At 40.6% G+C, this 27,284-nt stretch overlaps 1 protein-coding gene across 5 annotated transcripts in view; it reads left to right on the plus strand.

Annotated features, from left to right (window-relative positions):
* The window catches only part of TBL13 (TRICHOME BIREFRINGENCE-LIKE 13), a 62,614-nt gene that overhangs the window by 18,636 nt on the left and 16,694 nt on the right, over nucleotides 1-27,284 (plus strand). For all 5 annotated transcript variants that reach the window (XM_088974333.1, XM_088974332.1, XM_088974336.1 and 2 more), the window contains one exon: nucleotides 10,253-10,373. In XM_088974333.1, the coding sequence (XP_088830459.1) occupies nucleotides 10,253-10,373 (121 nt within the window). The remainder of the gene's footprint in view (nucleotides 1-10,252; nucleotides 10,374-27,284) is intronic.

A 27,284-nucleotide genomic window follows, 5' to 3' on the forward strand; every position in this document is an offset into this window, starting at 1 on the left:
ATCTTGAATTGCCACATTTGCCCCATTATGTGCTGTATTAGGCTTCTTCTAACCCTGCACCTTACCCTGTTCTTGGTTCTTTATAGCCCACTTTGGCCTCCCATGGAGCTCCCAACATGTGTCCCGTGTATGTCTTGAACGTCGGCAAGGGCTACAGAACAACTTGTCCTTATCATCAGCTTTCTTGGAATCATTTTTCTTTCCCATATTGTTACCACCCATTGCAGCTAATGCCACCTGTTGCTCCCCCTCAGTTGTAACCATCACACTCCTATTTTCCTCAGATTGAACCAGGGCATAAACTTCTTGAACTGAAGGCAACTCTTTACTCCCTAAAATCTGAACTCTAAGAGGCTCATATACGGGTCTAGTCCCAACAAGAAAGCAAAAACCCGTTGCTGAGAAACCAACTTCTTATAGGCTTTAGCATCATCGTCATGTTTCCATTCTATAGCTTGATAGTGGTCTAACTCCTTCCATGCTGAAGTAAGGGCTGAATAATAGGCTGACAAACTACGATTCCCATGTTTACAAGGTGAGGATTCAGCTTGTAATTGGTAAATCTTAGCATGGTGCCTCTGCTCAGAATAAGTGGTTTTGGCCTGTTCCTATATTTCACTAGCGGTGTCTACCCACATAAAGTTCTTCACATCAGGTTCCATGGCTGCTAGAAGCCAGGACATCACCATATTGTTCTCTTGGTCACCATCAGGTTCCATGGCTGCTACAAGACAATCCCCACTCAACTACTAACTCCCACAGTTATAATTAGGGCACTGAACACTCAGAAATCTGCTTCTGAAACAAAGGACCCACAGCTGAAATCTGATGGCAGCCACTAAACAGTTCGAGAAACAGTCCAAAAAACACTGCTGAAATCCTCTAGCAATAATCAAACCATCCAAGAATAGTTCAAGCCGTCCAGGAAATTGGACTTCAACCAAACAGTTCAAAAAACAGTCCAGAAATAACAAACTACACTGCTGACATCCTCTAGCAGCACTCAAACCGTCCAAGAAAAGTCCAAAAAATTATACTTAAGTAATCATTTGGTCTATGTACAACACATAGACCGAAAACACACACACACACACACATCAACCAATCACAACACATACCTGTGACAAAAAGGGAACCACACATCCCTGTACAGCACCTGTACAAAGGTGCAGTTCCAAGACTGAGTCTTCACAGCATCAGCCAAAAGAAAGAGAGCCTTCACAGCATCGACCCCCTCCTACTAGGGTTACCTTGGTGCTATGACCAAGGAAGAACCCAAAATAAAACAGCAACAGTTGATGGTTCTGATTAGTTCGATTAGGGTTTCTGCCTTCACTGTCCGGTAAGGGCATTCTTATAATTGTACATACCTTTTATCTCTTTAATATAAAAGAGGCTCTTTGGGGTGGGGGTCGACTATTCTGGACACCCCTAAATCTGTTTTCTCCTAGATCTGAATTCAGTTCACATGGTATCAGAGCAGGTTGCTCTTTGATCTTCCTTCTCTCTGATCTGTCTTGCCCTTGTGATTTATTGAAAACCTACATCTCTGCCGAGTGGTCCTGGACTGTTTTGATCTATCTAGGAACTCCTCTTTTGTTTTCTGCGCACCCAGAGAGATAGATTTTATTGGATCTCTCTTGTTTGATCTCCGCTTGCAGCAAGAATTGAAAAGAGTTGTCGCCCAACCCTTCTCAACCATATTCTGAAAATTTCACGGAGATCTGTGAAGTTTTGAGAGAGACCTGGACTCTTTTTCTTGGCTGCTGCGCCCAAACTTTCCTTTTCTGGACTGTGTGTTCAACTTCTCTTCATTTTGGATCTTGAACAATCTCCGGTGAAAGTAAGGGGTTTCTATCTCAGTTTTTTGACTCTCTTGGATTGATTACAGCCTATTTTTCTTGTCTTTGGATCAAGTTTTGCTTCAGATTAATTTCTTTAAACTTCAGCCGAACCCTATTTGTGCTATTTTCTTGCTGAAATAGCTTTAGACAGAGGTGATATCATCCCTGTAAAGATGAATGGATAGAACTATGGGATGTGGAAGTTTCACTTCGACTTTTATGTTAAGGGAAAGGGTTTAGGAGGATATCTGAATGGAATGGTCACCAAACCAGCTGAGACCGAGGCCAAAGCTTTACAACAATGGTAGACTTGTTTCTTGGATTCTGAGTTCTATTGACTATCATATATCTGTTCCCATGAGGAGAATGAAAACAACACATGAGATGTATATGTACCTAGAAAAGGTTTATCAACAGTCCAATGTATCTAAGCAATATTAGATAGAATCATAAATATTCTCTTACAGCCAAGGAGATAAGAGGATACAGGAGTATTATTCTAGTTTTCTTGATTTATGGGCTGAATATGAGATTGTTCACATTGAACCCTCGAATTCAGTGGAGTGTGTAAAATATCATTAGAAGCACTTTGAGAAGAGAAAAGTGACTCAGTTCTTGATGAGACTTGGACCTGAATATGAGATAATCAGGTCCAACATTCTGAGTAGGGGAACACTTCCAGATATGGATTCTGTTTTAGGGGAACTTCTAAGAGAAGAGACTAGACTTCTCACTACAGTTGGGTTTGATGAGAAGATGGCTGAAGTTGGGGCTGAAACAGCCTTTGTTGCTCATGGGGGTAAGAAGCCAACCTCCAAGGACCTCTCCAAAACCCAGTGCTATGAGTGTAAGGGTTTTGGACATATAACATCTCACTGTAAGAATAAGAATGTGTGTACCTATTGCAAGCAACATGGTCACATCATTCCAGACTATCCAGTCTGATCAACTAAGGGCTCTTAGAAAAAGACTCAGCACCGGGCCTATCAGGCAACAGATGGACCAACAACAAGCACTGTATCTACCAAGGGTGAGTCCTCAATGAAAGGTGAATCAACAAGTGTCATGGCTAAAGAAAGGGTTTGACAACTGGTATCTTTTGCTATTTCCTCTGCTTCCTTTGCTATTGGCTTGTCTGGTAAGTTCTCTGCATATTGTTCTTCCCCTTCACATGCTTGGATTATAGATTCAGGTGCCACCAACCATATGACAGGAGCCTACCTCAACCACCCAATCCCTTCCACTAAAACTCACCATAAACATATTATTATTGCTAATGGTGAAAAGTTAGACATCATTGCTAGTAATAATCTGTCCCTTCAACTGTCACCAACCAGATCATTTCCTCTCTCTCCAAAACCCTCTTAGTACCCAACCTTACTACTAATATGATTTTTGTTGGTCAACTTGTTGATGAAGGAAACGTTCTCACTTTTTCTCATGATGGTTGCTTGATACAGGACCGTTACACTGGGAAGGTGAAAGGGAAGGGGCGTAGGCTGGGTCGTTTGTTTACGTTGGAGTTCGAGAGGTCTCAACCGGGGGCATCCTCAGCTTTACTTAGTTCTTCTTTGTCTGATTCTATGTTGAGTTATAGAAATAATATTTGGGATTTATGGCATAAACGATTGGGTCATCCATATTCCCCAAAATTAAAACTTTTGTTTGACTCTGGTTTGATTAAGAATAAAATTCCTCTTATTGATATTTTTGATGTTTCTTGCACTACGTGTTTGAGTAAAAGTCATGTTTTACCCTTTCTTCATAAAGCTGAACATGCCACTAAACCTTTTGAGATGATACAAAGTGATGTTTGGTCTGCTTCTATTACTTCACGCTTGGGGTACAAATATTTCGTATTATTTATAGATGATTGTACTAGATATACTTGGATTTATTTTTTGCCCAGATTTCTCTAGCCTTCATGTTTTTGGATGTCTTTGTTTTGTTCATCTTCCTATTCGTGAACGATCTAAATTAACTGCTCAGTTTGCTATGTGTGCCTTTGTGGGATATAGTCCTGATCACAAAGGATTTTTGCGTTATGATCCTTCTATTCGTTGTATTCGGATTTCTTGGAATGTTGTGTTCCTTGAACATATTTTCTTCTTTGTTGGGGTTGCTAGATTGTCTGCTCCTTCCATCTCTGTTTCGTAGGACTTTGATTCAAATGACACTACTACTTCCTCAACCGAGAGGGATCTTCTTGTCTTCACCCACAAGCGGCTACATGTCCCGGTTCCTGTGCCTAAAACCCCCCTTCCACCTGGTCGCTATGGTTTTCCTTCAAACCATAACTCATTTATTGTTGTACTTTCTTCCACATATATCCCTAGATCTTATCAGCAAGCCATTAGAAGTTCTCAGTGGAAAGAAGCTCTGGATGTCGAAATTCAAACCCTCCATGAGAATGACATTTGGGATTTTGTGCCAGCTCCTCCAAATGCTTCTATTGTTGGAAGCCATTGGGTCTTTACGATCAAACTAAAATCATATGGCTCTCTTGGTCAATATAAGGCCCGATTAGTTGCCCAAGGATACAGTCAGGAATATGGGATTGATTATGAAGAAAAATTTGCCCCGGTCGCTAAGATCACCATAGTTCGGACTCTTATGGCCATTTCTATTGTTTATTCCTGGACTATTTATCACTTAGATGTGAAGAATGCGTTCCCTCGTGGTGAATTAAAGGAGACAGTCTACATGGAACCTCCACCTGGATATTGCAGCGATCCTTCACGCGTCTATCGCTTGAAGAAGTCTTTATATGGCCTGAAGCAAGCACCCAGGGCTTGGTTTGAGCGCTTCCGGGATGTTGTTGCAGCTAGGTATAACCAGTATTCCTCTGACTACTCCCTCTTTGTTAAGAGAAGACCCAGGGTATTACTATTCTTCTATTATATGTTGATGACATGCTCCTAACGGGGGATGACTATGACGACATTTGTGAGATGAAGTCCTTACTTCATAACTCATTTCATATGAAGGACCTGGGTCCTCTCACTTACTTCTTGGGTTTGGAGGTTGATCATAGTAGTCGAGGGTATTTTATTTGTCAACAAAAATACGCCTCTGATCTTGTCAAACTAGCTGAAATCACTGATGAGAAACATGTTTATACCCCCCTGGAGCTGAATGTCAAGCTATCCAAATCCGAAGGCCTCATCCTTCCTGATGCCACCCTGTACCGTCAGCTTGTGGGCTCTTTGATCTATCTTACTATGACCAGGCCTGATATTTCACATGCTTTTTAGGTCGTCAGTTAATTTGTCTTTGCCCCAAGACAACCTCATATGACTGCAGCTCGCCGCGTCATTCGTTATGTTCGAGACATAACCTCCCAGGGACTGTTTTTCTCTTCCTCATCATCCATACAATTGAGGGTTTATGTTGATGCTGATTGGGCTGGTTGCCCTGACACTCGCTGATCCACTACTGGGTGGTGTGTCTTCATGGGTGACTTTCTCATCTCCTGGAAGTGAAAGAAACAACAAACTGTCTCTAAGTCTTCCACTGAAGCTGAGTATAAAGCTACGTCTTCTGCATGTAGCGAGATTGTTTGACTGAAGTCACTTTTCATTGATCTTGGGATTTCTCTTCCTACTCCTATCCCTCTATATGCTGACAACACCAACGCTATCAAGATCGCATCTAATCCAATCTTTCATGAGAGGACTAAACATATTAAGGTGGATCTTCACTTTATTAGAGATCTCCTTGTTGCAGGCTCTATATCTCTTCCTCATGCTGCCTCTCACATGCAGATTGCCGACATCTTCACCAAGGCCATGACTAAGAGTCGACATCTCATTCTTATGGGCAAACTGATGCTAATGTCTATGCATCAGTTTGAGGGGGAGTGTGAAGATATATCTTGATGTACATTATTAGAGTAGTCCTTGTTGTACGATATCATAGTTCTTATTATTTTATTTGTTCTTTTTATCTTTCAGCCCGATAAGGGCATTCTTGTAACTATACATACCTTTTATCTCTTTAATATAAATGAGGCTCTTGGAAGAGAGGAGGGAGGGGGGGGGGGGAGGAATTCACTAACCAGGATGATATTGCTAGGAAGTTTGTGGAACATTTCAAATCGATTTACAGAAGACCCTTGGAAGAGAGGAGGGAAATCGAAGGAATTGATTGGTCAAGGTTGGAGGAAGATCAGGTTAGGTGGTTGGAAAGAAACTTTGAGGAAGAAGAGATTAGGAAGGCGATGTTTTTGATGGACAGGTCCAAAGCTCCAGGACTAGATGGTTTTACATTGGATTTTTACTAGGATTGTTGGGAGGTGATAAAAGATGATCTTTGTGAGGTTTTTAATGAGTTCACAGAGAAGCATATAGTTCAGTCGAGGCATTAATTCCACATTCTTGGCTTTAGTTCCAAGAAAGCTGATGCTCTCCATCCTAAAGATTTTAGGCCAATTAGTTTGGTGACTAGTATTTATAATATCTTGGCCAAGGTCTTGTCTTTAAGGATTAAAGAAATCCTCCCCTCCATTATTAGTTAGGCTCAAGGGGCTTTCATCCTAGGGCATTAGATAATTGATCAGATTTTGATTGCCAATGAATGTGTGGAAGAGATGAAGAGGTCCAACCAGAGAGGCTTTGTTTGTAAGTTTGATCTGGAGAAAGCCTATGATTTGGTGAACTAGCAGTTCCTACTAGAGGTTTTGAGGAAGTGTGGGTTTGGGGAAAGATGGTGTAGTTGGATGAATGGTTGTGTTAGCTCTTGTCACTATTCCATCCTAGTAAACGGGGTGGTGAGGGATTTTTTTCCAGCTAGTAGGGGAATCAGACAAGGGGACCCACTTTCACCCTTCCTCTTTACCTTGGTAGCTGATGTGTTTAGTCGAATTATCACTAGGGCTGATAGGGAAAATGTGATAAGGGGTTGGAGAGTAGGCACAAACCGAATTCCAGTCACTCATCTTCAGTTTGCAAATGACTTGATGATCTTCTGTGAGGGAGGTTTTGGTGAGAAGGTGGAAAATTTGAAAGAATTGATTACAATTTTTGAAAGAGTCTAATTTGAAAATCAATCTAGGAAAAAGCTGCATAGCCGGAGTAAATTTAGTTTTTGAGGAGGTTGAGGCGATTGCAGGCTGTCTTGAGTGCTCCATTTCCTCCTAGTCTTTGTCTTACTTAGGGCTTTCGTTGGGAGAAAACCCTAGGGAGAGTAGATTCTGGACCCCTGTCTTGGAGAAGTTAGAAAAGAGTGTAGCTATTTGGAAGAAAAATTATATCTCTTTGGGTGGGAGGATCACTTTGATAAAAGCCGCCTTCATGAATCTACCTACCTATTATCTCTCTGTCTTTAGGATACCGTCTAGGGAAGCGAAGAAGTTGGAAAAATTGATAGAGATTTTCTGTGGGAACCGGGAGAAGGTAAAAAAGACCATTTAATTAAGTGGTGGGTTGTGGGTAGAAGCAAAGAGGAGGGAGGATTAAGTCTCGGGAATGTGCTTAAAAAGAACTCAGCTTTGTTAGGGAAGTGGTTGTGGAGATGGCCTTTGGGGCGGGATAGACTCTGGCACGAAGTAGTGAAGAGTATTCATGGATGTTCAGAGAGTGGTTGGGATGCTGGTGCATCAAGGAGGGCTAACCTAGCCACACCTTGGAAAGCAATTCACAAAGTTCTTCCGCAGTTCCTTAGTTGTGTCAAGTACGATGCTTGTTCAAGTAATTCTATTTGGTTTGGGGAGGACATTTGGGTTGGAGATCTTCCTTTGGAAAAACTTTTTCCTTCATTGTACTCTGTTTCCTTGTATAAAAATGGCATGATCTCAAAATTCCTTCCGTCGAATTTATCCTTACCAACTTTGTCTTGGGATTTTGGTTTCCGTAGAGGATTAAGGGATGAGGAAATTGAGTGTTTGTCTACTCTTCTATGTCTCCTTGATTAGGTTTGGTTGGATCCCTCGAAACCTGATAAAAGGATATGGGCCATTCACCCTAAAGGGTCTTTTTCTTGTGGTTCCTTTTTCAAGTTCCTCTGCCAATCTCCCTCTCATCAGAGTTTCCCTTTCAAAGAAGTCTGGTGTAGGCCGATCCCTTCCATGGTTATGGCTTTGTGTTGGGAAGTGTGGCATGGTAAAAGTAAACACGATGGACAACCTACAAAAGAAAAGACCCGTCCTTTGTATTTCACCAAACTGGTGCATTCTTTGCAGATCTCATGGTGAGGATTGTAATCATCTATTTTTATCTTGTAGTGTCATTGCAGAGCTCTAGGCTTGGCTTCTATCTTTGTTTGTGTCTAGTTGGGATATGCCAGCAGAAGTAAGCACATTCTTTAACCCTTCTTTCTTCTCTTGGCTCCATAAAAGAGGAAGGAAAATGTGGAAATGCTCACGAGCAGCATTGTTATGGACAGTATGGGAAGAAAGGAATGCCAGAATCTTCCAAGAAAAAGGAAGCTGCAGTCAAACCTTAAAGGACTGCATTTTGTGCAGGTCTTTACATTGGTTAAAGACTCTAGAATTATTTAACCATTTTACTTTTGCTGATTGTTGGAAGGATTGGAAGTTGGTAGCAAGCTGTTCCTCCTACAAGGGAAGGGCAGTGACTAGCTGGGTCCCCCCTCCTCTTGGTTCTTTGAAGCTGAATTTTGATGGGAGTGGCCAGGGTAACCCGGGTCCCTCTGGGATGGGAGGTGTACTGAGGAATGAGGCTGGAGAGGTTGTATTAATCTACTCTGGTCCTTTAGGAGTTGTGAACTCTATCCAGGCAGAACTGCTAGCTGCAATACAAGGAATATTTCTTGCAAAAGAAGTGGGGGTAGAGCAGCTTCTGATTGAAGGAGACTCTAAGACAGTGGTGGACTGGTTAAGTAATCCGGAGGATGTCACTTGGGGCTACAAAAATGAGTTAAAGAAATTCAAATGGCTGACAAGAAATATGTCTATAACAGTACAATGGGTTGGGAGATCAGCTAATGCTTTTGCTGATGTCTTGGCAAAACAAGGGATAAATAGGGAAACATTGTTCTGGGCACAATTGTAACTATTGTTTTAATTTCAACATTCATGTTTTCTCTGTTGTAGTTTGTGTATTTGCTGTTTGGAGAGGCTGCTCCTCGCTCCTCTAAGGGGATCTTCTTGTATCTATTCATTATTTTAATGGAATTGATGTTATTTATATATATATATATATATATATGAGGCTCTTGGGGTGGGGGTCGACTATTCTGGACACCCCTAAATCTATTTTCTCCTAGATCCGAATTCAGTTCACAAAAAGTGTTTGAGAGTAAAAAAACTCAAGCTGGCAGCTACCAGCTTCCTATTTGTATTAACATGATTTAAAATAAAAGAAACAGAAATTACAAGAATGCCCCTGGTGGCCCACCCTAATAATAAGAACTTAAACAAAGAAAAGAACATGCTGACAGCATCCTAGACTGGCAGCACCCTAACAGCAGAAATAAAAAAACTAATTCTAGCAACAGGTAAAATTTTTTTGTAGGCTAATACTGCAAAGGAGATTTGGGATGGTGTAACTGATGAAATTGATGGTGTATTTGGTGTAAGTAAAGGAACAGAGGAAGGTTCAGGAAGAGGAATAGAATATGAGCTCTCCTCCCCAAAACATGGGTTGATTCATCAGAGCAGTTGTGTTTATACACCGTAGTAGAATGGGGTAGCAAAGAGAAAAAATAGACTTGTTGTAAAGGTGGTAAGAAGTCTTATGGTGTGTGCTTTAGTTCTAGTTTCGTTTTGGGGTGATGTAGTTCTCACAACTATTTGCTTGATCAACCATGTACATTCACACATTCTTGGGTTTAAGGTGCCATATAGTCTTCTTTTTCTAGAGGGGAGATATTTCACATACATTTGAGAGTCTTCGAGTGTGTTTGTTTTGTTCATATTCTTGGTTCTCATCATAGAAAGTTGGACCTTGAGGCCAAAAAATGTGTCTTCCTTGGGTATGCTCAAAACTAGAAGGAATACTATTGTTATGATCCTGTGTCAAGGAGTAGGTTTGTCACTATGGATGTTACCTTTTTTGAGTTTACATATTTTTTCTTTGGTGGTTCTCCTTAGGGGGAGTGTTTTGGGGAAGAGAGCTCACAGTCTATTACTCTTCCTGTTCCTTCATCATTTCAAGTTGCGACATATCTCAATTAATTATGTAGTTTTGCTTGACCAGCCAGTTTTGAATTGACCCAATGCAATTAATTGCCACTTTGACTTATGAACCAGTGAAGATTACAGCAAAATTATGTTGCTTGATGTTTAATTATCGGTGATGGAAAAGCATTAGAAAATAATGAACATAGTATCGTCAACAACATTTTCTAGTTTCTAGTATGCATAAAATCTTAATTGTGTATAATGAGTTAGAGTTCTCCTTTGCATGCATGTAAATTTCATTAATTCTTCGGTGGTTTTTTATGTTTAGGTGGTGGGCACCTTCAAAGTTTGACCCAATTAAATCACCAATGCTCTTTTTTGAGAAGGGTTTGCCTGTTCTACCTCCCATAACTCCTGAGATTGGCCTAGATATGGTTCTAAAGCACATGGTATGACATTTACTGATTTTGTACTTTATACAAGAAATAAATGGAATAGCTGCATTGGTTAAGACAGTCTAACATCATACTTGCAAGCTAAACAATTGGCCTAAATGGTTTTTTTAAAGGGTGTTGAATCAGGGAAAAATAGCTGCTGTTTTACAGATGTATATGATTCCACATCAGTAATTTTGTAATAGTCACGTTTCACTTATCGGCCGTCCACTTTGTAGAGAATGATTGATTATAAATGTGTATATTCACAGATACTACAGAAGTTTTTCTTTAATATAAATGCTTTTCTCTAATTGAATTGAGTTTTGCAAACTTAAGTGATGCTTTAGTTATATTATAAAAATGATTTTATTTCATTTATCACTATAATCTGTTTCATAGTTTTCAAGGAGCCAAGGTGAGGCTAGGCAATAGTGGAGGGGATGCCTTGTTGTCTAGGTGTCTAGGTGGTGTTAATAAAACATTGAATCCTAGGTTAATTCCCTAGGTTCCATAGCAACTAGAAATTATCTTTCATCAGCAATTATTAATAATCTTCATAAAAGGTATAAACTTCATGTTAAAACATAGAAAATCAACATATTCATGATAAGAAAAAAAGAAGAAATAAAAGAAAATTCAGAAAATATAAAGGTTGAGCCCCTATTTTTATCCTAGGAAAATAGGAAAAGAAAGGGTGGAAGAAGAGGAAGAAGAATGTATTAATTGGACACAATTTGTTCTTCCTTGCCTCTTGGTTCAGGTTTTGAAGTCTTCAAAAGACAACATACACCAACATGTGTGTTGAATGAACTCTTACAGATAAGAAAAGAATAAAAAGAAACTAGTATCTAACCCCACAAAATGCATAGTTTAGTGTAATAATGCCTATTTATTATTGTAATCTAAAATAATAAAAATATAAAATATTTTATGGCACCATGTACAAAACAGCTAGGTGCTTAAGCGAAATGGTCCTCCATGGGCACCTTGTTGACTAGGCATCACTCAGGTGCCCACCAAGGAAGAGAGGAAGGTTGATGTGGAGATGCACAAGGGCTGCTGTTGTATGGTCGATATGGGAAGAAAGAAATGCAAGAATCTTTAATGAAAAAGAGAGAAGCAACAAAGCAGTGTTGGAATGTATTTTGATAAGGGTGAAAAATTGGATCATATCACTGGATTTGTTCTCTTCTTACTCCTATGATGACATTAGAAGAAAATGTAAAGAAAGGCTGCATCCTCATCAAGGAATATTAAAATTCAGCTGGAATGGGTACCGCTAGAGGAGAGTTTTATCAAGTTAAATTTTGACAGGAGTGTCTGTGGTAATCTGGATCCTTCAGGTGTAGGAGGGGTTCTCAGAGAGAAGGAAGGCCATATCTTAGCATTGTTCTCGGACCCTATTGGGTTGGGGACTCTACAAGAACTGAACTCCTTGCTGTATTGGTTGGAATACAAAAGGAAAAAGAAATGAATGTTGACAGGGTAATTATTGAAGGTGATTCTCAAGTGGTGGTTGGGTGGCTAAAAGATGAGAAAAAGGCAGTATGGGCTCACAGGGAGGTGCTAAAAAAGATTAAAGGGCTATCACAGTATATGCTGATAAGAATACAGTGGGTACCATAATCTGTAAACGGGTTGGCTGAGACATTAGCTAACCAAGGGGTAAACAGGGGGCAATTGTATTGGGCATGGTTGTAATTACTTATACTGGGGTTAGGTAGGACAGTCTACCTCTCCTTGGGAAGTTGTACTTGTACATATTTTTTCTGTTTCATTCATAAAATCTGTTAGTTATAGAAAAAGGAACTTATTCATTTCTTTGCAAGACAGGGATTTATTTTAGGAAAGAGAATGAATTGAGGGACCCAAAACACAAAATCCACAGCTTAATGATGTAAAGTCTAGTTTGCTCTGGTTATAAAACCACATAAGGATAATGCTGAATACTGCTGAATTCGAGAAAAATTTAGGACCAGAGAAACATCATATCCCTAGCTCCAAAAACCACCCTAGCTGCTGAAGAAAACTTATCCTCAAATGTTCATTGTTCATTTCATCCTAGGTCCTTCAACAAGGGAGCATCCTTCAAAGTTTCTAACTGCACCTTTAAGGGAAAAAGAGATCCCAACAGTCTACCTGTTATGAGATCCGTGGTGTTTCTAGGAAGCACCCAAATGATAAGACCTCCTGAGTAGAAGCAGAATGCATTAGAAGATGATGGTGACATCTTTATAGATTTTACACAGAGCATACATTAGTTAAGTTCATTTTGTCATTGTTAGTGTCGACTGTGTAGGGGTATTTTAGTCTTTATAGTTATATTTCAAAGCTGATGTGTAATGTTTTGTTAGTTGTTGTGACCCATACTTTAGTAGGGGCAAATGAGTCATTTGTCTTTTGAATAGAAACATATAAATTAAATCTGGCCGACTAAGAGGTGATTAATCTCTCTTGTTTGAACCAGAATTCTTCTTCTTCTCTATTCTCCTCTCTTCTCCTTCTACTCCTTCTACTTCTTCTAGTCTTTCTATTACTTCTTCAATTCTAGCTCTAACAGAATTTTAGTGCAGATTAGGTTTATAATATGGTATCAGAGCAACTGTAACAAAATTGAATCTGCCCAGAATTCTGATTTTCTTGCATCCAGCCTAGGGTTTTTTAATTTTTTTCTTCATCATCGGTTGGAGATAAGGAAAGGGGCTGAAAAGGAGTGATCACCCTCTTCCCTTGGAGGTTTCTATGCCTCCGGTCAGCAAGTTTGTGGTTGTTTGCAGTGATTCGTAGGAAGCCCCCCCTAATCGATGGCAAGAAGAGGGCTGATTCGAGTGATGCAGTGGAGTGTCGAGTGCAGATTGATTTTTTGGTGATTAGGTAAGTGGTTTTCTGCAGTTTTCAGTGTGAATCAAATGGTTGGTGAGTTCCTAGTAGTGTTGTGAAAATTCAGGTTGTCATGTATTAGGGTTTTGTGCAGATTTCAATGTGGATCACAGGGTTAATGTGTTCCGAGTAGTGTGGTGAGTATTCATGTAGTCGCGTAGTGAGGTTGTGGTGTGGAGAGTGAAGAATTCAGCAACAAGTGGTGTTGAGTGCAATGTGGTGAGAGGTGAATTAGGAAGATTTTTTTTTTCAGCCATGGGAGATAATAGTGAAAACAAAACTAGTGTGATGGTTCCCACCGGCTACCTAAATGTTCAGATGACTTCTATCAAATTGAATGGAGAAAACTATGTGCCTTGGGCGAAATCTGTAGAAGTCTTTCTTAAAGCTAAGAAGAAAGTGAAGCATATAAGGGAAGAAAAAACCTCTACTGAGTCTCATGAGTATGGTGATTGAGAACAAGAAGATGCATAGATTATAACCTAGTTATGGAATAGTATGGAACCCAAGATTAGTATGAATTTCATGTTTCTTGATACAACCAAGAAAGTTTGGGACCATGCTAAGAAGCTGTATTTGGGACAAGACAACACAACTAGAGTGTGTTAGCTTTATCAAGAATACTTTAATCAGCAACAAGGTAATCAAAGTCTTGAGGAGTACTATGCTAGTATGAGAAACCTTCGCAATGAGCTGAATGCGAACCATCCCCTCACCTCTGATGTTAAAATTCAGCAACAGCAGAGAGAGCAACTAGATGTGACCGATTTTTGGTAGGACTAAAATCTGAATACGAACCAGTGAGGGCACAAATACTAGGAGGGTCCGTTCTTCCATCCTTAGAAGAGGTGTTTGCTCGGCTTCGAAGGATTTCTATTGGACCTACAGAGAATTCTAGTATCTCTAATAGGTAGAGAAACCTTCGCAATGAGCTGAATGCGAACCATCCCCTCACCTCTGATGTTAAAATTCAGCAACAGCAGAGAGAGCAACTAGATGTGACCGATTTTTGGTAGGACTAAAATCTGAATACGAACCAGTGAGGGCACAAATACTAGGAGGGTCCGTTCTTCCATCCTTAGAAGAGGTGTTTGCTCGGCTTCGAAGGATTTCTATTGGACCTACAGAGAATTCTAGTATCTCTAATAGGTAGGCCTGTGCAATATCAAGAGGCCGTGGTGTTAGAGGTAGAGCTCGGGGAGCTCAATCTGGCTGTAGTGGTAGCAGTGGACCGGTGTATGGTCCTAGTGGTGGTGGTAAACGTATTGGAGGTCAAGATTCAGGAGAGTTTGTGGTAGAGGATGTAGTTTTGGTCCAAGAAGATGTACACACTGTGGTATGGACGAACATACCATCAATTATTGTTATGATTTGCATGGTCCACCTTCAACTTGGGCAAATCATGTGGTAACCAGTGATAGTAGTTCCAGACAGGAGGGCCATCTAGCTAATTAGATGCCCTCTATATCCACAGATGTTCCTGGGAAGGAGATGATGAGTGTTCCACGTGATGAGTATGAGAAGTTTGTTCAAGCCACATCTCAACAGAATACAACCACTCTTGCACACTCAGGTATGGCTTGTATGGCATCCAAACCCAACCTCTAGATTATTGACTCTGGAGCCTCTGGTCTAGAACTCCAGGTGTGTTTTCCTCTCTCTCAGTGCCCAACATCACACTCTGTTACCCTTGCTAATGGTTTCGCATATTCCATTTGTGGTGTTGGTAATGTTAACATAGGCCCTTTATCTTTATCCTCAGTTTTGTATATTCCCAAGTTTCCTTTTGACCTTATGTCTGTTAGTAAGTTGACCAAGTCCCTTAATTGCTCTATCACTTTTTGCCCTTCTTGTATTTTTCAGGATCTCAAGATGGGGATGAAGATTGGTGGAGGGCATGAAGCTAGTGGACTGTATTACCTTAATGTTGGTGGAAGTGCGTTAACAGCTCTTCAGACATCTCTTTCTCCTCTTCAGTGGCACTGTCGATTTGGTCATCCATCACTTAAAGTTTTGAAGTCTCTTGTTCTGTCGTTGAGTCATTTTTCTGTTTTGGATTGTGAGTCATGTTAGTTGAGAAACATCATCGTGTTCCCTTTAGTCCTAGGGTTGATAATCGTATGCCGAGTCCTTTTCTTTAGTTCTTTTAGATGTTTGGGGTCCAAATAAAAGAAATGAGTGAATTATTTACCATTTCCAAAAATTTTATGCTAAAATTTTCAACCAATTTGGTGTACACATTAAGATTCTTTGTTCTGATAATGGCCGCGAATACTTTTATACACCATTTCAGGAGTATTTGGAACAACATAGCATTATTCATCAGACTTCATGTACCTACACCCCACAACAAAATAGGGTAGACGAGAGAAAGAACCATCATCGCCTTTTGGAAATTGCTCGATCCCTTATGCACCATATGAATGTACCCAAACCTTTTTGAAGTGATGTTGTGCTTACATATTGCTTTCTAATTAATCGGATGCCCACGTCCATCCTAGAAGGTCATTCTCCTTTCACCACTTTGTTTCCTACCTTGTCTCTGTTTCCCCTTTCTCCTCGGGTTTTTGGGTGTCTGTTTTGTTCATAGTCTAGGACCGAGAAGGGATAAGTTAGATGCACAATGCATTAAGTGTATCTTCCTTGGCTATTCCCGGACCCAGAAAGGTTATAAGTGTTATAATCCTAGCTCCCGATGTGTGCACTGATGTTACTTTCTTTGAGTCCACTCTGTTTTTCTCGGGGTCAGGTGATGTTTCTTCTTCCTCTCCTCACCGCCTCCTCTTCCAGTTCCAGTTGCGGATCCCATTCCACTTGTTCCGGTTGTGACCAAGTCTTTGCCTTTGATGCAACTTCCTATTGAACAACCACCTATCTGTCAAGTGTATACACATCGACAACATGTACTAGCTCCTCCTCCAGTTCCATCACTGTTGATAGATCCGACAGTTGTTCCCACACTAGTTCTAACCCTAGTTTCTAAACTTGATCTTCCAATTGCCTTGCGGAAAGGTTAACACAGTTGCACTCTTCATCATATTTCTAATTATGTTTTTGTCACTCACCTTTCTGCTTCCCATCACCAGTTTATCTCCATGTTATCTTCTATTGTTGTTCCTATGGATGTCTAGGAAGCCCTTGCCTCTCCAGGGTGGAGCCATGCAATGGAAGAAGAACTCTCTGTCTTAACTCATAATCATACGTGGGACCTCACCACACTTCCTCCTGGTAAGCAGGTTGTCAGTTGTAAGTGGGTATACATTGTTAAGTATTTACCTGATGGTAGTGTAGAGTGGTTAAAAGCTAGACTAGTTGCCAAAGGGTATTCCCAAACATATGGTATTGACTACACGGAGACCTTCTCTCTTGTTGCTAAGATTGGTTCAATTCGTGTTGTGATATCTCTAGCTGCTATGTATGATTGACCTCTCTTTCAGCTTGACATCAAGAATGCTTTCTTATATGGTGATCTACTTGAGGAAGTCTATATAGAGCAACCATCAAGGTTTGTTGCTTAGGGGGAGGATGGTAAGGTGTGTAGACTAAAGAAGGCCATTTATGGACTTAAACAGTCTTCTCGTGCGTGGTTTGGTAGGTTCAGTGAGGTGGTAAAGAAGTTTGGTATGAACTTGTGTCAGGTTGATCACTCAATCTTTAGTCATGACTCGCAGGCTAGAAAGACCTTATTGGTCGTATATGTAGATGATATTGTCATTACCGGGAGTGATAATTGGGAATTGATAGGTTGAAGATCTTTCTACAAGAACACTTTCAAACAAAGGACCTTGGTAAATTAAAATACTTTTTGGGGATAGAAGTAGCAAGGTCTAAGCATGGTATTAATTTGTGTCAGAGGAAATATGTTCTTGATTTGTTTGAAGAAACTGTATTATTAGGTGCCAAACCAGCTGAAACACCTATGGAATCAAATACTAAGCTAAGTAGTGATTTGAGTGAAGGGTTTAAAGATCATGGAATGTATAGGCAATTGGTGGGTAAACTAAACTACCTAACCATTACCCGGCTAGATATTTCATTTGCAGTTAGTGTGGTGAGTCAGTTCATGCAAAAACCCTGGGTTCCACATTGGGATGCAGTTCTGAGGATTAAGGTATTTAAAGGGGGCTCTTGGTCGTGGCTTGATATAAAAAAGTGGAGGAAAACTTGAAATAGAGGGATATACTGATGCTGATTGTGCTAGCTCTATATCTGACAGGAGATCCACTACAGGCTATTGTACGTTTCTTGGGGGTAATCTGGTGATATGGAAAAGTAAGAAACAGACAATTGTGGCAAGAAGTAGTGTAGAAGCAGAATATAGAGCTGTGGCGCATACCACTTGTGAATTAGTGTGGCTGAGAAATCTTTACTGGAGATGGGATATTCTATTGACACTCCAATGAAGCTCTATTGTGACAACTAAGCTGTAGTCCACATCTCTTCTAATCCGGTGTTTCATGAGAGAACAAAGCATATAGAAGTTGACTGTCACTTTGTGAGAGAGGTGTGAAGGGATGAGAGATCCATCATATGGATGGCCGAACCCTGCAGGAAGGTTGGGTGAAATTTCAAAATTTTCTCTCCCAGGTGGGAATCGCATTCCCTATTTTAGAAAACTGCATTTTCAATGATCAATCTTGAAATAAACCAATCAGATCTGAAACCAAAAGGGTAGGAGAGGGATGTACCTGATACAGAGTAACATTAACTCCCAATTAAGGTGTTCACACCCAAGGAGAAAACCAAAGACTACTTTCACCGAAAATGACACGGTGTGAGGTGAAGTAGAATCAACAGGACGATTCTTCAACAAGAACCGAATTCTTCAACAAGAATATGATGGAGGGCTGGTGAGCATGACTTTAGATTGCCTCTTCTAGCAAAAGGTAATATCAAGAACCGTTCTTGATCACTCCACTGGTGGAGATCGAACTGGGTAGGGCGGCAAGAGCAGGAACAAGAGCAGAAGACAGAAGCAGTTGAACCGTATATTGTCTTCTCTCTTAATTCAGCAGACTATCTGAGATATCTGTTGTATCTGTTGTGTCTCTGTAGGTTCACCCTGCTCTCCTATTTATAGCCTTAAAGATAGGTTCTCCTAATCCTATTAGGTGTTTCCTAATCCAAATCTTACATTTGGTTCTGGACTCTCTTTAAGAGATAAGGATAATCCCTTATCTTATCTGCAGATAAAGATCAACCTTCCTAATCAAATTAGGAGTTTCCTGATCCAAATCTTTATTTGGATTTGGATTCTTTAAGTGGATAGGGATAATCCCTTATCCTATCTACTGATCCAAATCCCAGAACCACCCTCATTTAATTAATCTTATTAAGCCAGTTCGAATTGGGCTTTAGGCCCATTAAGTCTATGTGCTCACTAGCCCTCTTAATCTGCTGCTCAGTTGGCTATCCTTGTATGGCGTGGGACCCAAACATTGATCTACACATCAGCCACATGGGTTCAGCCCAGCCTTTGTTACAAGGCCTGGCCGAATTCACTGTAGAAGACAGTGAACCCCTAAGTCCATCACCATGGGCTCTTAATGGGCCCAACATTTACACTAAATGGTCCTTGGGTCAAGCCACCTTATAAAACCCAAGGACTGTGGGTAGATGCAAGATTAGCCCATCAGGTATTACCCTCAATGGTCTTAAAACTTAACCTCTCATCCCGTAATGATCAAACACTACCCGACAAAAGAGGACCTCTCCCTCGGCTGCAAGGTACAATGTTGCACTCTCTACTCACATGGATCCCGGGAATTAAAACCTTTTGCAAGTATTTTGAAATCATATATATATATATATATTGCAAAAACAAATTTCAACGGTTGAAATCAACTGCCAGCAGTTTTGGTTTCCATCAAATAGAGTGCATCCTCGATCATTCATTTTGCCCGAAAAAGGGGCTGATCCTATCACTCTGATCACCCACTCAGATGAATTCTCGGACTGTCCCAACATACCCAAGTTTTGACGCCCTCTAAGGATCTCACTGATTGGCATATCAAAGACAATCCAATCCGAAACCTAGTGTAGTATCATAATCGAGTCTAGGGGTCAGGTGTAACATTCTAGTTTTGCCCATCTATCTCCTAGGTCCAGGGCAATACTGGAATTTTGGTCCGGTTCAGGGTTTCAAGAAAACCCACACTGCATGTACCTTAGGTCTCACCCTGGCAGCTGAGACAAGCCACCCCAACCAACTTGGCGGCACATCAGTGTCAGCCTTGGCAAGATAAATCTCCCCAAATCTATCCAACGGCTGTGAAGATTCTAAACTAACATGAGTCTCATATGTGTCCAGTTTAAGGGTATTACACAGAAACACACCATGATAACATGAATCAAATATGTAATTTATTCATTTACATTAAATGTCATAATGTACATCATTCTGATTGGAGCTAAGGGCATACACTATCTAACAAGGTGCTGAGTGGAGTGATAGATATTGCATATGCTAGCACAGGAAATCAATGGGCAGATCTGTTCACCAAAGGGTTGAGTCGGGGGAGAGTGGACTACATATGTAACAAGTTGGGAGTATATGATATATACTCACTAGCTTGAGGGGGAGTGTTAGTGTCGACTATGTAGGGGTATTTTAGTATTTATAGTTATATTTCAAAGCTGATGTGTAATGTTTTGTTAGTTGTTGTGTCCCATACTTAAGTAGGGGCAAAGGAGTCTTTTGTCTTTTGAATAGAAACATATAAATTAAATCTGGCTGACTAGATAGGTGATTAATCTCTCTTGTTCGAACCAGAATTCTTCTTCTTCTCTATTCTCCTCTCTTCTCCTTGTACTTCTTCTTCTAGTCTTTCTATTACTTCTTCAATTCTAATTCTAACAGAATTCAAGTGCAGATTAGGTTTATAATAGTTATGAATAATAAATAATTGTCAAGGCAAGATGTTAAGGTACACATTATAAAGTAGAAATAGGCAGGTGTTTTCAGCTTCCATGGAAAGGAATGAAGTAAACCCTGCAAAATAAGGGTTTAACAATACACCTTTCTTTGGCAGAAAAGTTCTATATACATGAATAAGTCTATTATAGATGACCTTGTTGTCCAGTATCAAAAGGTGTCTGCCATCATTTAAGTTTTCATGGTCTTAGCATCCAAATGACAATCCCTAATTCTGTTTCAAGGTAGTTAGCCGCTTAGCATTTCTACCCACCACCAAACTGTAATATCAAGGAACAACATCTTAAAGGGAGTCTAACCACATAGTACATCCTTCCAAAATCTCACCTTTCTGCCATAGAAGCCCGCCCTTAAATGACCACTAGGGGTGGCAATTTCCCCCGTAAAACCGAGGCCTCTCCCTAACCCTAAACAAGGATGGGGCGGGAACGGGGAAAATAATTTTTCCCCTAACCGGGTACAGGGCGGGGACGGGTTTTGTATATAATTCCTCAAACCTGCCCCGAATCCAAAGGTAAATTAGTAAAAGATCTCTAGGTTTAATATTGATATTTAAAATATCTCTAAGTTTTCCCTAAATTTTTAAAATCCTAGGATCCCATAATTTTATTTTTGAATTACCCCTAAAGTATTATAATTCAATTCTAAAATACCCCCAAATTCCTATATCCTATGTATAAATTGTCCATAAAATAGATAATTTTTAAGTAATTGCCTTGGAGCAGGGAAAATTCAGGGATTCCCCGTCCCCGATGGGGAATGGATGCCCCGCCCTGCCACTGGGGACGGAGTGGGTACGAGGCAAGGTATCGTGACTTCGGGGCGGGGACGGGGAGGGGGTGCCCCGCCCCGTTGCCATTCCTAATGACCACCCAAAATGAAATGGCTGACAATCATATCCCCTTGAATGGACTACACCCATAAGAATAAGACAACCCTAAACTGCTTAATCCATCATATACATATAACGAGAAAAAGGTAACTTGTATTCAAAAAAAGGGAAGGATGTACATAAGAGATGTACAAAAAGGTCTAAAAGACAAAAAGAAGGCCCAAGCAATTAAGCATTGTATCGGCACTAAACAAAAAATCCCTTCCCAAACCTAACTTGGCTAAACCATCTGCTGCATGATTAAAGCAAAGAAGATAGCTCACTAACCTCTGACAAAAGGCGGGCAATCCTCCAAGGTCCTTCTTCCGTGCCTTTATCCCACTTGATGGTGTTTCTGAAATCTTCTTCAACTGCTAAGGAACTAATGTTTAATCTATTGGTGGTCCTTGAGCCCTCAAGAAGGGAGCAGGTCTCTGCTTCTAAGGCATCTGCAATTGTTACAGGGCCACTATAAATCCACACAGCGTCTCCCTTTATGTTTCGGATGATACCACCAACCCTGCTGCTGATGGGGAGACAATAGATCTTCTAAAACTGCCATCAACTTCAGGCAGAACTTACTCCCTCCTGGGGGGAGGGTAGCTTCAGTTGGGGGGGAGCTGGGAATGTTAGCAACATCCAGGAGAAAATTAAGGATAGGATCCTCTCTCTTACACTTTCCGAGGGGGAAGATTTATCTTCAAATAATCTTCTATTGCTTTCTTCCCAAATTCCCGACATCACAGCATGGATGACAGTTTTTCAAAAGAGATTTCCTTTTTTTCCCAGTCTAATGTTGTGCCACTGAGCAATGAACTCGCAAATTGAGTTTGGGGGCCTGGGTCCAATGATAGCTACCCTTATGAGTTGAATTCAGAAAAAAATGCCACAGGTTTCTTGCAAAATGGCTATTCATAAGGAGGTGTCTTATTGATTCTCCATCCACATAGCATAAGACACAAACATGGGGAGAGATGCACCTTTTGAAAGGCATAAAAAGTGTCCAATTTTCCACATGCAGCTTCCCAAACAAAGAAGGCAATTCTGGGGAAACAGTAGAGATCCTTTTTCCTGAGAAAGCAGGGGGAGTAGGGTCAGCTATATGCTTATGGAAGTAAGAGCTGGTGGAGAACTGGCCTGTTGGGGTGAAGGACCAAATTAGCTTATCTTGTGAGGAAGGGGATAAGAAGGCCTCTGAAATTGAAGATAAAAGTTGAGAGATATCCAAGATTTTTGTTTCTCTCAAAGCTCTATGGAAGTTGAAGTTGCAGGAGAGGTTGTGGTTATCCCTAAAGATGGTTGAGGAGACAAGGGCTTGTTTATCTTGAACAAGTAAGAATAAGGGAAGGACTCTGATTATATGTTACCATCACATACACTAAGTTTACCTTGACAACAAGTGGAAGTAAGATGAATAGAGGGCTAACATGAAGAAATTTGGGATAAAGGAAATAAATTGTTTCCTTGGTAATTGGATTCTATTCATTTTTTTTTCTTTTATCAGTAGCAATATGAGAAGAGTTTCATTAATGAAAAGGTAAAATAAAGTAGAATCCCTAATCCCTTAAAAGGGTTTGAAATAAGGGAAAATAGCAATGAAGGTTGACAACTCTTACTAAAAATAAAACATACATAAACAATGAACAAGCCAGCCCAGGATAGTCGCCTCATGATAAAAGGTATTCTTCCTCATTCCTCCTTTGGCTAATCAAGGTATTAAAGGCAAGGTTTTAAAAACCCGAACGGACACGGAACTATTTTGGGGACCGATTCTCGGGTCGAACGGTCCGACCGTCTGGTTCAAATGGATGGCCTGTTCTGATTTAAAAAATTAAAAATTAAAAGAATAATTAAAATAAAAGGCCAAAAAACGTTGTCCAGGTCGACGGGTTGACGGTTTAACTGCCTAGGTCAGCTGGTCACTGACCAAATCAACAGTTTTTGGCCCAAGAGCAGTTTTATGGTGAAACAGTACCAGTAGCCTGACTGGTTCCTGGGTCAACCGATCAGACCGTCCAGTCCAGTCCAGTTTTCAAAACCATGATTAAAGGTATAAAGTATTTCTCTAGTTAAGTAACATGTTGGCACAACTAAAATAAGCAACGTCAATAAAGTACTCATGCTTTCTGCAATACTTGCTTTGAATTTTGAGTTACTACTCAAGCATTACAAAACATATTCAGGACAAAGTTCAACATTTTTTGAGAGAAATTTAACCATATTTCATTGAAGGAATAAAGGATACATGAGAAGATGTACAAAACAGGGGAAGAACCCCAAAAGATTACAGAGGAGGAAGCTTGTCATATACAAATGATCCAAAAACACACCACATTTTGCTAAGCCGTCTGCTATATGATTTAGTTCCCTAGGAATCCAAGCTAATTTTGCATTTAAACAGTCCAAGGAGTCCCAAGCCTCTGCCAAGTAGCGGTTCAGTCTCCAAGGTCCCCCTTCCTTATCCCTCAACCAATTTATGGTATTTGCTGAGTCACCTGCAATGATTAAGTTCTGGATTCCCAAATTTTATTATTCTGATTCCTGTGAGAGCTTCCATCACTTCGGCCTTTGTGGAGTCATCCAGTCCGATTGGACCACTGAAGGTCCAGCATATGTTACCCCTTTCGTCCCTTACTATGCCTCCAATTCCAGAAAAGCCAGGATTTTCCAAAGCACTTCCATCGAAGTTTAGGGTCACCACTCCATCACTGAGAAATTCTGGTTGTCTCAAGATTATTTGATGAGGGTGAGGGAGAAACAGAAAGGGGCGAGCATCTCTATTGAGGTCATTGACTCAGAGTCCTTTGAACAGATCTGAATTGACAGTCCAGAGGTTGTAAAGGTAAGAAATGTCTGAAATTAACTCCTCAAGGGGCCTGAATTTATTGTCAAAGAGACATTTATTTCTTTCATCCCAAACTCCTCACATTACTGCATGTAACACGGATTTCCAATAAACTTTACCCCTTTTACTTAAGCCTATGCCTTGCCACTGATGCAAGAAGTCCAGAATGTGCTCTGATATAACCCAGCTGTATCCTGCCATTCTCGAACAATGAAACTAAATGTTTTGGGTGAACTTACAGTGAAGGAGGATGTGATCTGTTGATTCACCATTCACTGAAACATAAAATGCAAACATGAGGAGATATAGACAGTCTTCCCAAATACTTCTTCTGTAAGAGATCACAAGTGTTTAGACTCTGAAGACTCTTGAAGGGATATGGCTGCACCAGATCTTCTTGAAGGGGAAGGAGGAGTGTTGTTCACCCGCAATCAGAACCTTGAACATAGATTTAGAAGAAAATTCGCCAGTAGGATGGGGTGTCCAGATTCGGGTATCAGGGGAGGAGGGGGAGATGTAGGCTTCTTTTAGGGTCTGAAGTAAGGCAATTAGTTCAGAAGTCTCCGGGTCCCTTAGAGGTCTTCTGAAGTGAAGGTTTAGGGTGTTCTCAGCAGTTTGGTCTGGAAGGCAAGAAGAGACAATGGCTTCTTGGTCAAGGGTGAGGTTAAAAAGTCTGGGGAATGAGGCTGCAAGGGTGGTTTCTCCCCACCAGAGGTCTTTCCAGAATTTTATTTTAGATCCATTATCCACTTCATATCTTATAAAGGGAAAGAAAAAAGAGTGAGTGGAGATTATACCTTTCCAAGGATTTATTGACTTTATCCTGTTCAAATGGAGATTGCTATCCCACCCATTTGTGTTTGACCTGTATTTGCTTGAAATGACAGCTGCCCAAAGAGCATTGGATTCTTTAGGGAACCTCCAAAGCCATTTTCCCAAGAGAGAGGAATTTTTTTCTTTAAAGCGTCCAATTCCCAAGCCTCCTTCCTCTTTAGGCTTGCAAACCTGTGCCCAACTGACTAAGTGGCTTCCCCACCTCCTTCCCAAAGAAAGTTCCTTTGAAGCTTCTCAATCTGATTTTTTACTTTAGTTGGGGTTTGGAAGACTGAAAGGAAGTAGACTGGCAAGTTTGCTAATGAGGCCTTTAAAAGGGTACGCCTACCCCCTTTTGAAAGATAGCATTTCTTCCAAGATGCTAATTTCTTCTCACATTTCTCCACCACTAGCCCCCAGAAATTGACAGATTTTGGATTCCCTCCTAGAGGCATACCTAAATAGGAAACAGGAAGATTCTCCACTTTGCAACCCAACAAGAATTTAAAGCTTTCTAGAAGCTACTCTTCCACTGAGTTTAGAGCTACTTATACTTTTGCAAAGTTAACCCTTAAGCCCGTGATGAGCTCGAAGCATTCAATTATCCTTTTGGTGTTTATGATGTTAACTAGGGAGGCATCCAGGAACAAGGTTATGTCATCAACAAACTGTAAATGCGAAACATGAATCTTGTCCCTTCCCACTTCAAAACCTTTCACCAAATTAAGAAGAGTAGCCTTATTAAACAGATGATAGAACATGTCCATCACCAGAGTGAATAGAAAAGAGGAGAGTGGGCAACCTTGTCTGAGACCCCTGCTAGCCTTGAAGTAGCCCTTCGGTTCACCGTTTATCAATATTGAAAACCATGAAGAACCAATATATCCTTTGATCCACTTGATCCATTTCTTCCAAAGCCTCTCATCTTCAGGCAATCAAAAATACACTCCCAATCCACTTTATCATAAGCCTTTTCCAGATCTAGTTTGACAAGGACCCCTGGATTCCCAGAATTTTTCCTATCTTCCACACACTCATTTGCAATTAGAATTCTATCAACAATTTGTCTCCCTTTTACAAAAGCAAATTGATTTGGGGAGATTAGGTCTTCTAGGACTTCGTTTAGTCTTCTTGCCAAAACCTTAGCCAAAATTTTACAAGTGCTCTCTATCAGACTTACTAGTATGAAGTCTTTAACTTCCAAGACTTCCGCTTTCTTTGGGATGAGACAAAGAAAGGTTGAGTTTAGGCCTTTATTGACAATGGCGGAAGTCCCTGAAAAAATCCATCAGATCTGACTTTACTATTTCCCAACATTTCTGGAAGAAAAAAATGGGAAAACCATCCGGCCCAGGAGCCCTATCTCCATTCATACTAAAGACTGCCTCTTTAACTTCTTCCTCTTCAAAGCTTCTTTCCAGCCAAGCTTTCTTATCATCTGATAAAGTCGAGCCTTCCCATTTGTTCAAAGTAAATTGGCTATTACTTTCCTTGGAGTGCAGGCCTTTGAAGTAGGAGAAAAGGCTTCCTTAATTTCCTCGGGGTTCTCCACTTCCTTTTGATTCACTTTCAGCTTAGAGATGAAGTTTTTTCTGCACCTTCCCGAAGCATAAGTGTGGAAAAATCTGGAGTTGTTGTTTCCTTCTTCAGCCATCTCATTCTCGATCTCTGTCTCCAATAGATTTCTTCTCTTCTGATCAGCTGCTCCCAAACCTTCCTCAAATCAGCTCTTCTACCTCTGCTTAGCTCATCTAGGGTGCCATATTGTTCTCTGCTATCTAACTCCTCTAACTCCATGAGAATTTTTCTCCTCTTCTTCAGATTCTTGAAATTCCTCTCTTCCCCAAGCTTTGAGATTTCTCTTTAGGACTTTTAATTTTTGTAACAACCTGAATCCAGCCCAGCCCTCTACTTTGCATTCTTCCCACCAAGCAGCAACCTTCTTGTTGAAGTCTTTGTGAGATAACCAGAATTTTTCCTATCTGAATGGGGCCTTTCCTTTGATGATCCTTTCAGTGTTCAGCAGGATACGCCAGTGATCTGAAGTGTACCGTGGGTGAAGTTCTTGGAACAGGTTGGGGAATCTCTCCATCCAGTCCTCAGAGAGCAGAAATCTGTCCAGTCTGCAGCTTATGGCATTTTCTTGCATGTTTAACCAAGTGAAGAGTCCATTATTAAGGGGGAAGTCACACAGATTGTGTCTAGATATGAAGTTAGAAAAATTCCTCATACTAAAGGTCGGGACTCTATCATTGGAGTGTTCTTGACTAAATCTGATGGCATTGAAGTCTCCTGCTACGTACCATGGGATATCTTCCTCATGCAGAGAGTCCAGTTCGTCCCAAAATCTTTCTCTATCAGATGGGGAGTTGGGCTCATACACTCCAGTTAGAATCCAACTAAAACCATCTTTGATGTTAGTGACAAAACTGAGATTGAGAATTCCCCTTTATCAATCTCCAGACCCGATATTTCTTCTTCCTTCCAAGCTAGGATGATTCCACCTGCAGAACCCACTGCTGGAACAGCAGCCCATTTTCTTCCCCTTATTCCCCAAATGGATTTCATAAGTTTTCTATC

This window comes from Nelumbo lutea, chromosome 3 (genome assembly GCF_056320005.1).
Source record: "Nelumbo lutea isolate HS-2025 chromosome 3, American lotus-T2T, whole genome shotgun sequence".
Classification (NCBI taxonomy): Eukaryota; Viridiplantae; Streptophyta; class Magnoliopsida; order Proteales; family Nelumbonaceae; genus Nelumbo; species Nelumbo lutea.